The sequence below is a fragment of the Ixodes scapularis genome, unplaced genomic scaffold (genome assembly GCF_016920785.2).
Source record: "Ixodes scapularis isolate PalLabHiFi unplaced genomic scaffold, ASM1692078v2 PGA_scaffold6__148_contigs__length_123643588, whole genome shotgun sequence".
NCBI classification, from domain to species: domain Eukaryota; kingdom Metazoa; phylum Arthropoda; class Arachnida; order Ixodida; family Ixodidae; genus Ixodes; species Ixodes scapularis.
Window position 1 is genome coordinate 109,148,545 of NW_024609881.1, and position 13,820 is coordinate 109,162,364.

At 48.6% G+C, this 13,820-nt stretch overlaps 1 protein-coding gene across 1 annotated transcript in view; it reads right to left on the reverse strand.

The window, feature by feature from the left end:
* LOC8028631 overlaps positions 1-13,820 on the reverse strand; it is a 58,860-nt gene that overhangs the window by 31,122 nt on the left and 13,918 nt on the right. Inside the window, exons 6-14 of the mRNA XM_029987358.4 lie at positions 12,935-13,158; positions 9,769-9,866; positions 9,164-9,247; positions 8,663-8,744; positions 5,372-5,473; positions 5,276-5,307; positions 4,047-4,232; positions 2,472-2,552; positions 1,480-1,695 (exon numbers count right to left, since the gene is read on the reverse strand). Coding sequence (XP_029843218.2) covers positions 1,480-1,695; positions 2,472-2,552; positions 4,047-4,232; positions 5,276-5,307; positions 5,372-5,473; positions 8,663-8,744; positions 9,164-9,247; positions 9,769-9,866; positions 12,935-13,158 — 1,105 coding nt within the window. The remainder of the gene's footprint in view (positions 1-1,479; positions 1,696-2,471; positions 2,553-4,046; positions 4,233-5,275; positions 5,308-5,371; positions 5,474-8,662; positions 8,745-9,163; positions 9,248-9,768; positions 9,867-12,934; positions 13,159-13,820) is intronic.

Genomic DNA, 13,820 nt, shown 5'->3' on the forward strand with positions numbered 1-13,820 from the left:
CGCTGCGCCCGACCCTGTAACCAAACTAAGCTGTGCAAAACAAAAAAAAAAAGGTTTTTTTCTTAGTTCCTTGGGGGTTTTCTTTTCCTTGGTTTTTTTTTTTTCTTTTGGCCCCTTTAGCAAGTTGTTTTGTTTGCTTAGGCGAAGGCCCTCCGCTTATCTTTCTTATCTCCTTGCGCGCGGAGCGCGCGCGACGCACGACCCCCCAAAACCAAACTGCGCTATGCAAAAAAAAAAAAAAAAAAAAAGGCTCCTCTTTTTTTTTTTTTTTTTTTCAATTCCGTGTTGTTGTTTTTTTTTGTTGTTTTTTCTTTTTGCCGCTTTTCGCAAGCTGTTTCGTTTGCTTGGAGGGCTTCTCCGCTCCTCTTTCTTACCTCCTTGCGCGCGGCGCGCGACTCCCAGTAACCAAACTGCGCTGTGCAAAAAAAAAAAAGAAGAAAAAAAAAGCTCCTCTTTGTTTTTGTTTTCTCTTAGTTCTGTGTTTTCTTTTTTTTTCTTTCTGCCGCCTTTCGCAAACTGTTTCGTTCGCTTAGAGCGCTTCTCTTTCTTACCTCCCTGCGCGCGGCGGCGCGCGAACCTAAAATCCAGACTGCGCTGTGCAAAAAAGAAGAAAAAAGAGCTCCTCTCCATGTTCTTTTTTCTTGCTTCCATTGGATCTTTGCAAATTTTTTTAACGCCTTTTGCAAGGCGTTTTGTTCGCCCATGCTGCCCATGCTTTCGCAACCTCGCTGCAAGAATAGAAAAGTGGGTTCATTTCGCGCGCGTGGGGGGAGGGGGTAAAAATTTTGACATCCGAGTTGGGGGTGCGTTCATTACGCGAGTGAAAAAAAAGTCCAAATTTTGAGAGCCGACTTGGGGGGTGCGTTCATTACGCGAGTGCGTTCATTGTGCGAGTAAATACGGTATATAAAAAATAACTAATAGATATTGACGAATTTATTAGTTTCAAAGCAACGCCACATTCATGTCCGCTACCAATTTTTTTTTCCTTTTTGACGCCATGGCCATTGGCAATCGACCGCTTCTGCTCAAAACATCACCGTGGCATTAGCACCCGCCACAGATTGGCAGGTAAATTGAGCGTATCGTTGCCTCATGAACTGTTCCCAAAGAACTCACTACACTAACGGACGGCAATTTAGCGGTGGTGGGTGGTCATGAGAAGTTGGTTAGTTTCACAGCAGACGACTCTTGACCAGCTGACGACACGTGACATCCCGTGACGTGGTGTTAAGTGCCTCGCACCGACGAACCGTCGGTGCGATTTGGTTGGGGGGACTGTAGCTTCCACAGTTTGCCAAGTTACTGCGAAATGGAGTATAAAAGGTGTGATTCACACAACGGTGCGACTTATAGACTGGAAAACACAATATACCCGATATACCGGGTTAGCGTTTTACCGGCTCTGCAGTGCAGCGGCAGTAACTTTAGGGGGCGCTTTAATCTTGTAAAATAATAAGAAGCCTGCCCTGCACACACCTGCCAGTGGGAGGGCCTCCAGACATGGGTGCGCCACGCAAAGGAGCGGGTGGGCACCCTGAGGCGTGCCAGCTCCGCCTCCAGGGCGGGGGCCTGCTCCCGCAGGAAGGACAGGTCCCGGGCCAGGAAGTAGGCCGCCTGCCACAGGCCCCGCTCCCGGCACAGGGCCAGGGCCGTCTCGTGGGCCTCCAGGCCGTGCTCCCGCTCCAGCTGCGCCTGGGGGCACCCGTCGCCAAAGGTTCGAATTGCGGGTTTTTACGTGCCGACTCAGGCGTAACTTGGCACGAGCCTGGCAGTCCTGGGGGCCTTCCATCTTCTCCAAGGAGTTGGTTAAGGCCAGAATACTCTTGTTGCGCGTTTCTACGGTTTTTCTTAGACTCATCCCAGATCGGTCAAGGTTCAAGACTCAAAGCAAAAGACACCACGTGCGAATCAAAAGAACCGGCATTGAAGCCTAAACCTGGCACTTGTTTGGCAATTTAGGCCCAAGGTCGCCACATGAAAACCGAACAACCAGAAATGAAGCCCAACCCTGGCACTTGTTTGGCAATGTAGGCCCAAAGGTGCCAGATGACAATCAAGCTATCAGCAACGAAGCCCAACTTTGGCACTTATTTGACAAATTAGGGCCAAGATAACCCAGACCGTGGCCAAAGAGAGTCAAGTTCTGCGCTACGTGTAAAACCAACAAAATCTGGCATGCCCCAGCAGCAAACTAAGAACAGATAGACCCTTTTCAAAACTCCACCAACCAACGTGGGCGGTCTACATTTCTTGGCCACGAAGCGCACAATCGGATCCGAGTCCTCGCCAAATGCCGACGCGTCACTCGTTCCTGGCGTGAGCCGAGCCGAGCTGGCACCGAGCGCCCTCTTTGGCGGCCCTCGTGCCAAGAAAATGTGGCCGGTTGAAAGACGTATCAGCCTTTGCAACGAACACTCTTCTGCGACTACGTAACCGAAGTGAGCCCAGTTACACCGGGAGTGACTCACTTGCACTTTCGAGAGGTGACTGCGCAGCCACGGACCAATCAGCGACAGCACAGGGAAGTCTTCCTCCAATCGTGCTTTTTCCTGCAAAAGTTCGACGTGGTCACTTTTCACAGTACACATCACCGTCACTCACAATTCTCGTGTGGAATCAATCGGAAAAAGATTGTCTAAAAAAAAAAATGAAAGATGTTCACAAATCTCTGTAATGAGACATTAAAGCGAGCTCTTGTGGAGGGGAGGATATGCCCTCCTCCTCCTCCTCCTCCTCCAATTCAGCTTCCCCGCTAAATTTGGTGGGGAAAATGACATCACATGGACTTGGTGTCATGTTACCCATCAACAAATTCAGTTTCTCTGCTAGGTTTAGCGGAAAAATTGATATCATGTGACCTCAACAACAATTTATTTTCCCGCTAAATTTAGCCGGGAATGGAAATGGAACCCGAAAACAGGTGCCTAAGAGCTGCGTTTTCAAATGAAAGACTTTCACAAATCTTCGTAATGCGAAATTAGAGCACAGCTCTTGAAAGGGAGGGAAGGGAATGCCCCTCTCCTTTTCCTCCTCTGTACCCTCCCTCCTCCTTCTGCACACCCTCCCATCCTCCTCCTCCATACTCTCCCCTGCCCCCAGTTTCCCTGCTCAATTTAGCTGAAAAATCGACACCACGTGACCTCAACACCAATCCAGTTTCCCCACTATATTTGGCAGAGAAAATGACGTCACATGACTTGGTGTCATGTCCTCCATAAACAAATTCAGTTTCTCTGCTAGATTTAGCAGGAAAATTTACATCACAAGATCTCAACACCAATTAAATTCCCCGCTAAATATAACGAAAAATCGAATTGGTGTTGAGGCGACGTGACGTCAATTTTCTCGCTAATTTCTCCGGGGCTTTCAGTAAATATGGCAATCAAGTCCGCCAAAACAAGCCCCTCTGCGCTTGAAAATGTGAGAGGGAGTGATTGTGTATTCAAGGAAGCTCTAGCCCTGTCGGCACTATTCTCTCCAACGAGTTGCCAACATTTCACCAGCGATTTCCGTTTACCTTGAAGCACATCTAGTTGTTGTCTGTCAACAAAAAACAACATACACTTCAAAGTATTTCTTCTCCCCTTCCCCGAAGACCGAGTCCTTGTTTATAAAGAACTGGAAAATTTCTGAGAGCCATAGGAAAAGCAAGCCAACCATTGCTACGACAAGCAGACGACGTCGCATTGGGGTACCCTCTACGTCCTCCAATCAGAGCTCAGTGCCATGTCACTACCATACCCTCTGCTCAAGGAGCAGACATACTTGCTTGCTGTCAACTAAAACAGGAAAACCTAAAACACGGATTTCATCAGCCAGTTTTGTTAATGCATAGAGGGAACTTCAGTCTTTCTGCAGGTGCGACAACCCCGCTGCGAGTCTGTGCAAGCCAAGCACGAGACGGCATGATGAACTATTGCCTGCTTCCCATGGACTCAAGTTATGGTGGCAACACGCGTGTGTCTAACACTCGGCGAGATCGCGGTCTATCATTACAAGAGAGTAACAAACAAGAAGCGGATGATTTGAGCAGACGCCTTTACCTGAGCGAGGTAGTGGTTGGTGCGGTCCCTGACGACGTCCAGCGCCCTCTGTGTGAGCATGGCGGCGTGGGCCTGGTCGGCCAGCAGGCGCCCCAGGCCCTGGGAGAGGCTCTCCAGCCCCGCGTCGTGGCAGACGGCCTCCGAGACCCGGCGGAGGTACTCGTCCTCCGCGGCCACCTTGGCCTGCTGCAAGGGTTGCCGGCCACATGCCAGTCAACGCCGCATGGCAAAGGGTATGCCTGCCTTCGCTCGCAGAGGATCGAGGTAAGGCTTAACTGAAAAACCAACGTAAAACTGAGCTTTGGGCTTTCCAATTCAATTTCGTTTTCTTATGCTGGGTCGGCTTGATCCGAAGAAACCAAGCATGTCTCAGCCAAAATGGTGCAAAAAAAAGTATTACCGAGGCAAGAACACGAAAGTAAGGACCGCACTCTGCACATGCTATTCTGCTTGTGCGTGTGCATGAATGAAAGCTTTGACAGAACTTTTGCACGAAAGCCTTGTCCCCATCGTTCTAGCTGACCATTTACTTTTGCCTAGACAATGCTTTCTTTCATACTTACAACCAGTGAGTGTATTGCTTTCTTCGCTTAGAACAAGCCGATCCTACCGTAATATTTCGAGATATGCCCCACCCTCGAGAGATAGCCCACTCCTAGTGTAGTGCTTAGATCAATGATGACTTCGGCATAAATGCGTCTAGTTAGCTATGGCGGGATACAGGTGAACATTGCTGACTGGGAAGTACAGTCATCTTTGCTTCATCGCCCCTTGCCTTAGAAGTTTGGCAGGGACACATAATCTACAAATAGCATTTTTTCAACTTTTCTTGATTGCACACCGAAAGTTAGCCCCATCTTTATTTTCATCCAATTTGCTCTCGATTTTAGGTGGGTTATCTCTCGGGATGTTACGGTAATCTTTTTAACTAGCCCAAATTCAATATGAAAGGAGTGTGACGACGTTTCTAGTCCACGCACATTCCTCCAAACAACCCACGAGTTGGGTAGCTCTTCTGCTTCGTAAGTCCGCAGGTCTGCACAAAGGCCACTTCAGCGAAACCCACCTGTAGCGCTCTCCAAAACTTCCCGAGAATCATAGAGCTCCTCAGGAAGCAAAAACGTTTGTGTAAACCAACTGGGACTGTCTTCAATACCTCAGCACCCAATACCCAACACGGGGACAACTCCCCAACACGGGGTGAATTCCCCAACACGGGGAAAACTCACCTTTTCCATGTCAGCATCCGACAGCTTCTTGGCTGTAAAAAAAAAAATCTGGGAATGAGACGGACGAAAGGGCCAGGCCCGGACGAGTCGACCCACCTCTGAGCTTGGCTAGCAGGGTCTCGCGGAAGGAAGGAAACCAGCCACGTAGCTCCTTCTCCAGGGTGTGGACCAGGAAGGGCATGGCTCCACGAAGCAGCTCTGCCAACATGCGTCACACTCTGTACACAGGGGACTTGCACACCACTTAAACCCCTCACCACAACATTGCGTGACGGTGGTGTTTCCACGTGACACTTAGACATTTCTCATTGACCCTTTGACAGTCGTCGGCGTACATGTACGGTGGCGATTACACATTTGAAAGTGCCCGCATAAATGCGAAACCGTGTGTACCACAGGAGTTGGTGCTACTCGTTATGTTACTGGCACACTATAAACGTTATATTCGCACGGTGTTTGGCTTTTCCAAAGATATTTATAGTTTCAAAACTAGATGCTCCGCGCACGTGATACGTGCGGGATGGTCACTTCACGTGTCGGTTGTTCTGGAAGAAGAGGCAATCAGAATATCGGCCCTTCTGATAAAGACTTTTAATACTTCTCAGAATTGAATTCAGGAGATAAGGGCTTACCATCCGATGGAAAAGCCCTGTCAAGTACCTCCGGTTAAAAGTCTCAAACCGCCGGAACGTTGCGGAAGCGGTCGTGCCAAAATGAAACCGAATGGAAGACAGGTGACAACTTTTCTCCATCAATACTTCCATCTGATGCTTCTAAACCTGAACAACTTGCAAGCACTGTATGTGCTCCCGCTAGGTAATAAAGAAAAAAGCTTGCGCATTGGCCCTTTCTTTATACTATTCCTTTGGAAACAAAACATGATATAGGCGAAAGATCTTTTGGGAAAAAAACCCAGACCTTCAGAGGGTTAAAATAGAAAGCCAAATACTGTATATCACAGCACTATCTCCTAGAAGTAAGGGCTCTTCTAGAAGAGGAGTATAAGATGCGAAAGTTTCCGCATGGAACAATATCTCAATCACGAGCTAGAGGAAAGTTTCCTAAATTTTTTTTAAACACTGCAGTCGTCTTGCGTTAGTTTGACGTCGGTTACATCGACTTATCATTTAATTCGACCCTATTCAAAGGCCCTGGCAAAAGCCCATACATTTCTATTCAAAAAAAAAAAAACTCGCTATTTCTATCTCGAAATATAAAATATTGGTTCATTCGACATAGAGGGAACCGGCTGTAAGCAAATTACAAGCACGATTGGCCGTGCGTAACACACAAAGACAGGCCTCTCTTTTTCCGAGTTACGCAGTGGGCAAATTACAAGCGCTATCAGCCACGCCCGTCGGCGAAAAAAACCCGTTTTCGAATTTTGAAGTGTACGCTGCATTGCGAAGAGAGAGAAAAAGAGAGCAAATACTGAGACACGGGACACGGCTGGGTCTCAACACAATACAACCATTGCAACACTATTGCGGAGCAGCAAGCGCTGCTCCACGGCAGTGTTGCAATGACATCGGTCATTGTTGCCGCTGCCGCACTGAAAGCGCAAAGGTTGCTGCCACCGTTGTGCGGTGCGGCACATTGTAAAAATGTTAGCCCACCTGATCTAAAGTGCTGGATATTCAGAATTTTGCACGCATTTTTTAATTCGACCTAATTTCACATGTCCCATCAAGGTCGAATTAATGGAAGTCGACTTAACTGCACACGTAGAGATGAGTAACATCTATTCTGCCTTGGAAACATTTAGATCAGGGGTCTCCAAAACCTCGCACCCTGGGTCAGATCCAACCTACAGAGGCACTCCATCCGAACCACGGCCCACTGCTACAAACGCAAAAATATAAGTGCATAAAAAAAAAGTGGCGCCGCAACATGCTTCAAAAGCGCAAGCGAAGATGTCAGAAAGAATGAGATAAAATCTGCATCAAAACACGGGTTCTCTCTCCATATTTGTTGTACATTGTCATCACCAGCATTACTATTCATAGTTCCCTGTTTTATGTTTGTGTAACTAGTATGATCTGTGTAAAGGCCCATACGCACATACGCGTTTGAACGCATCTGAGTGCGTTGCGGAGTCCTTGCGCCCAGGAGCAGTCGCTCGCTGTACGATGCACACCGTCTCGCGACGCTCGGTAGCACGACGCAAGCGAGCAGAGACCCGCTCAACTTTCCGAAGCGATGCGGTGTGTTCGACTAATCAGATGCCGAGAAAAAAGAGGATGGGTCACGTGTTTGCTGGCGCCATTCGGTAAAGCTTATTCGGTTCTCCACTTGCAGAACTTGCTTTTTCGTTTTGGGGAGCGGTGGGGACTGCTTTTTCCGAGGCTGCGATGGTACAAGCTTGACAGAATGTCGGGGAAGCCAGTGGGACTGTCTCAAGATCGAATACTTCTACGCTGTCGCCGTGCGCCGCCATGTTGCCGTGCATTTCGCTTACTATTGGTGAGCTGCTAGCGACGATAGCGCGTTACTGGCGCTTGAATGCTTTCAAATGCGTGTCAGCGCAGCTCTGTGTACAAGCTTGGAGCAAGTGCTCTTCTCAACGCAACGTGTCCGCTTGACACTACGAAACAAACTGCGGTCAAACGCAAGTGTGCGTAAGGGCCTTCAGAACCTTTGCATATTGTCATCGCCAGGTCTATCATTCTCAATAGTCTTCTTTAGTCCTATGTTAATACGCCAAAGTTTATATGCGCTTTGATCGATGCCTGGCGACTTCTCTGCATCACAAGTATTTTGTAATGCCATAATTAGCAACATACTGCATTTAAAAACAAAGTATACATATCTGTTCACCCACCTTACATTTCTTTAAATTTTTGCTTTAGTTTAAAATTTTGTATTTATATGCTTATTCCGGCATATTTATTTATTAAATTTCATTTATTTTGTCTTGTCTATTTTCCAGCCCTTGAGACCGCGACAGGTCCCCAATCCAGCCTCTTAGCCAACACGTTTGGAGAGCCCAGGTTTAGATGATGTGCCGTTGTTAGCTACACTTTTTTAATGTTATCACATTTACCAGCAGAACATTTGGGAGGGGGTCGATTTTTTCACTAAATAATGTTTATTTATAGGACGGGAAAAATCTTATCAGCACTTCTCAAAAACACCTTGGACCCATGCCAAGGTTTACTACAGTGCTGGTAGAACCACACTGCATCGATGCAATGCAGGGAATCGAAAGTCAAGCAAGCAAGCAAATGCACACAAGTGTCTCGGAAAAAGCGCACCGGAAACACCTGCAGTCGCCTCTGTGGAATCCCCGTTTCTTAGTCAAACCTGTGGTGAAGTGCCCCAGTGCGTGTAACCGGCAAGCCAGAAATTATTGTCGGGCGAGGCTAGGCCAGTAACTGAAGAGCCCACCTGTGTTGTAGAGTCGGAGGTCGATGACCTGCCCCTTGGGAGTCTTGTACACGTAGGGCACAGCAGGAAGCCTCTCTTCTCCCTAGAAACCCAGGCTCAATGCAGTTACGGACAAAAAATACAGGAATACATAAATGTGTGCGCCCTGCACGATGTCGCCCCCTTATTGCAGCAAAGAAAATCTGTGCGTTTGAAACGTGTGCTGGATGCATCCTATACGCCACAACCCAGTTTGCACTTAATTAACCAATGAAGCACATTCGCACATACGAGCATACTTTTTGGCGACTCCTAAAACGTCGAAGACGATTGATCCTGCACTTTTTGACAATTTTTGCGTCTGTAGCGAGCATTTTCAAGCAATCACTACTGTCTTCACCGTAAGATGAGTTCTCATTGCACGAAACGCTCGTCGTCTTCTCCACTCCTGCAATGACCTTCTGTAAGGTCATATTTTTTAAATAAAAAAAAAAATAAATAGAAGGGCTGGCACTCCCTCACCATATGGCACTTCTCAAAGGTCTGCCTCTTGATCTGGTAGCGCACAAACAGGCACAACTGCTCCAGCTGGCTCTCCGTGTCCGCCTGCAACAACGCAAAGCAGGAGCGACGCCAGCGATCGCCATACTTTAGGGCTCCAATGAAACCAAGGCTCTCGATTTTCGATTCTCACACATTGCACAACTGAGGAGCCGAGAACTACAGCCTTTTACGGAACAATGCTTTAGTGCTGAAACGGTTGTGAAAGAAATCAGCAACAGTCTCGCTATACTTAGCATAGAGTCAAGAGGTTTGACTAAATGTTAATGTCAGCGGAAGAAGGTCGTTGGGCTCTCTACACTTCAAGCAGACGAGGCTTATGTGCATTCCTAGTGCCGGATGTTCTGCTGGAAGCCGACAAGGGGTGCAGGTTGAGCGCGAGTTCAGCGTCAGCATTCAGCTGGGACTGATTCAGCCCGAATGCCAGCTGAATATTGATGCCCCGCTTGTGACCGGTCCATGCCCCGCCTTGGCCTCCGGCAGGTGGTGCAGAAAGTCCATCACTGCCTTCTTGTCAGCTAGGGGGTGTTGACTGTACGCAAGGCAGGAGGGGAGAGAAGACCTGCCTCGATGGTGAGCTCGGCCACCAGGTGCTTGACCCTCTCCTCCTGGAGCCGAGAGGCCAGCAGGCTCGCCGAGACGGAGGGCATGCCCACCAGGGCGTCTGCGACGAGGGAAAAGAATGGATTCTGACGGTAACAGCGATGTGGTTGGTCCAAATATTTTGGAGCAGAAAAAACAACCTTCGAAGCGTGAGCGCAGACTTTGTTTTCATTTGTACCGCTGCAAATATCATGTTAAAGTTAATGTGTGGGCCTGCCCAGCTAAAGGGCAATGCATACTGCCTTCTCGCTCGCGTGCTACCCTTTGTTAGCGTCGATTGCGCAGCAGGGGCGGATTCCCTCAAATACAGAACTAGCATTTCATTGAGTGGAGGAGCAACAGACAAATTTACGAGAAGAGGTCTGGTGAAAGATGGCATGAACTGCTGTGAATTGTTATTTTAGGCACCGAATCCCACTGAAATAATGTTAAAATATACAATCATTTTCAGCACCTAGATTAATGTCTCTTTCATTCAGAGGTTGTAATAAAGCTGCAATTTATAATTCAGAAACGAAACAAAGCAATAGTCATTTGAATATGAACATCAATTACATTTTACAGCGGAGCTGTTAAGGGCTAGGTTCCCCAGGATTGTGTCCGGTACCAAACAAATGTCGACACAAAACTCTGGACAGCTACCGCCATCTATGAGCGACGGCGGCAACCAGACAACCGGTTTGCCGGCCTCGCTCATAAATGGCGGCAACCTTTCCAGCCTTGCATTTTGGTTTTCACCAGAGTGGAAAGGCTGAATTTCTCTAGACGTCGTCCTAGATATCGTCCTCAAGGTCGTCCTAGAAGTCGTCCTTGAAATCATCTTAGACGTCGTCCTTGAGGTTGTTCAAGAGGTTGTCCTCGAGGTCGTCCTAGAAGTCGTCCCTGAGGTCACCAAGACGTTCTCCTCGAGGCTGTTCTAGAAGCCGTCCTAAACGTCATCCTTGAGGTTGTTCTAGACGTCGTCCCTGAGGTTGTCCTTAAGGTCATCCTAGACGTTGTCCCTATGGTTGTCCCTATGGTTGTCCTTGAGGTCGTCCTAGAAGTCGTCCTAGAAGTCGTCCTAGACGTCGTCCTCTAGGCGTCGTCCTTGAGGTCGCCAAAGAAGTCGTCCTTGAGGTCTTCCCACCATAGTACAGCTTTGCTGGTCTTCCTTCTTCACCAGAGTGGAAAGGCTGAAAGTTCTTTTTATGTAGAACTTCATAACAAAAGTTGACAGGTGAACGATTAATATGCCTTCTTAAAGATACTACTGCCAAACTCGTTAAGGTTCTTCCCAAGCTTCCATCCACAGCTCCTGCCAATTTAGTTCTAATTTACCCCCCTATATAAACGTGATAACTAAACGAAAGAGTTAGCATAAAAAAGAACCTACAGAAGAATGCATATAAATTTTCTTGCAGTACCGAAGTCTCCTTGCTAAATCTCGAATTGGAAAAGTACTGCCAGGGTATCGCAGTCTATTGTATATACGAGCCGAAGTTGCATTCAGAAATTATGTCGCATCTCACTCTGGACGAGTTTTAGTTTTACCCTTTAGCACGCAGGTGAGGTGCGGTGAAGCAAGACATGCAAAATCACAATGCCTACTCTGCAATTGTCACTTCTCTGCAGTGCACCAGTGCGTGGTGAAAGGCACACTAAATAAAACAAACCTGCCAGAACAGACCACGAACATGAGAATTATTGCAAAACTTCCGAGTGCTGTCAATTTCTGATACAAAATGCAGTCAAATGCCTAGTATGCAGTGGCGTACCAACTTGTTTTTGAGTGAGGGGGGGAAAACCAGACCCTCCTCTCCTCTCCTCCCCTCCCCCTTCCCCCTCTGAGCCGGAGGGCTGCGCCCTTGGTATCCCCTGGGCGCCGCCAGCCAGTGTTTGCCCTGCCCTGTGGCGGCTGTTTTAGGGGGGGGGGCAAAACACATGCCTTGCCCCCCCACTCTGAGAACTGGTGGGGCGAGCGCCCCTTGCCCCCCGGTTGGTACGCCCATGCTAGTATGTTATTCGATACAATAATCAAAAGTTCTGAAAACTCGCATAAGCCTATCGTAACATCCGGTCGTGTAGCAATGCCCAAGCTATTATATTTCCAGTATTATTATACTGAAATGCAATGTTGGCACAAATTCCTCACATTTTGCTAAAATGCAGCAGAGTAAGCAATTCGGCACAAATGGCACAGCAATCACATTACTGCAGTAACCACGTCGTACAGGCTAAAAAGGGCAGCGGGGCGTGGCAAATCGAAAAAGCTGACATCAATGGTTCCAAAGGTACAAATGAAAAAGAGAGAGGCATCGTCAGACCAATAAAAGAAAGCAGACAAAAGGTTAACCGTATTCGTTTTGACACGACGCATTAAAGTTGTTTACTTACGTGTCGACTTCAGACTTGATGGCACACAGTATGCGGGGGATTTTCTCGGGAACCAAAGCTACAAAAAGCTAAGCACCCACACTAGAAGCGATACTTCGGTGCTTCTTCGCGTTTATCAAAGGCTCGCTGACAATCCGAACAGCCAGGACCGCCGACGCCTGCTTCTATGCCCTGCCGTCTGCAGACGGCCAGGACGCGTAAGAAAAATGGCGAACCTTTCCCTCTAGATTCGTTATACAACTTCTATGCCCAAGGCTCACCCGGAGGGAAGTGTATACCGTGGTACCTAGAACACGTCCTGGACCGGCGCGTCCAGCGGCCTATACCGCCCAATCACCGAGAGCAATCTGTCTCGAAGCAGCAACGAACGATGTCGTAGACGTCGGCGTGTCACGTTGTCAGAAGTCGCAATCCCGGCGGTCAGTGCTAAAAGTTTTGACGAAAAGCACAAGCGAGTGCAAGTGTTGCCGTTGCTCCCGCGCGCCAACCCCTGGCCACCGAAGCTTCCGTGGCCCGCCGGACTGTGGAGCGACCTGCAGCAGAACAGGCGTCTGCCGTACTACCCCCGTCGCCACGCCGCCGCCGGGATCACTACCGGCAACAGCACGACACTTCCGTGATGTTGTCGGGTGGAAATCGAGGCACCTTTTTCTTTAGGACGCGGCAAACGTACCGGTCGGAGATGTGTTCTTGGTACCGCGGCGCAAAACGTCCACGACGTGGCGGACGTCGTACGAGAGGTGCGAGACTGCTCACCCATGAGGAGCAGGAGCGCCCGGGTGAGGGCAACCCAGGACGCCCGAAGGCTGAGGAAGTGCGAGTCCAGCCGGTTCCGGGCGGTCACCACGAGCAGGCGGAGCGCGAGCGCCACGTCGTGCAGCCAGTGGCGCCGGGCGCACTGGCGGCCGCTCTGCACCAGGCGGCTGAGGCGCCAGCGGTACTGGCGGCCGGGGAATGCACGGCTGGCAACCTCAAACTCCCTGGGGGGTCAAGGTCAAGATGATTGGATCAAGGTCAAGATGATTGGGTCAAGGTCAAGATGATTGAGTCCACCTGACAGGTGAGAACCACTGCATTATTGAGAGACGGGATTTGTTGCCTATGCAAGTATTATCGTTCTACTTGTATTAAATATCGATAGGCTGTATTGTTTACAATAAATATGTATGCCAGTGCCCCTGTCGAGCGACTGGTTTTGCCTATTGCAGCAAAAATGTTGCCAAGGTTTCCTCCCTTCCAGCGTTCCCAAAACTTCGGTCCAGAATTATGTTGTGTCTCTGGAATCAATGAGTCCGTTTGCTTCGACCAGAAAAGTATGAACTCTAGTTCTGCCCCGAGTTTAGAGAAGTGCAGGAGTCGTGCAGCGGCGGCGCAGAACCAGTGTGGCCATTGTGTTAGGACTGGCACTGTGATCGGCTTCCGAAACAGAAGCACAGGATGTCGTCTGCATCTGTTGGCTCTTGTTTCTCCACGCCATGTGGTATGCTACATTTGTTTCTTTGCAATATGAGGATATTATTCGTGTTTCATCAGTTTTAAAGTATGGAAACAAAATCTTTTCAATAAAAGTTTCTTTATTTGAGTGCGCTAAAACCATTTTCAGCATGAAATGCATTCCTATCTGCATTTCTAACGATTACAG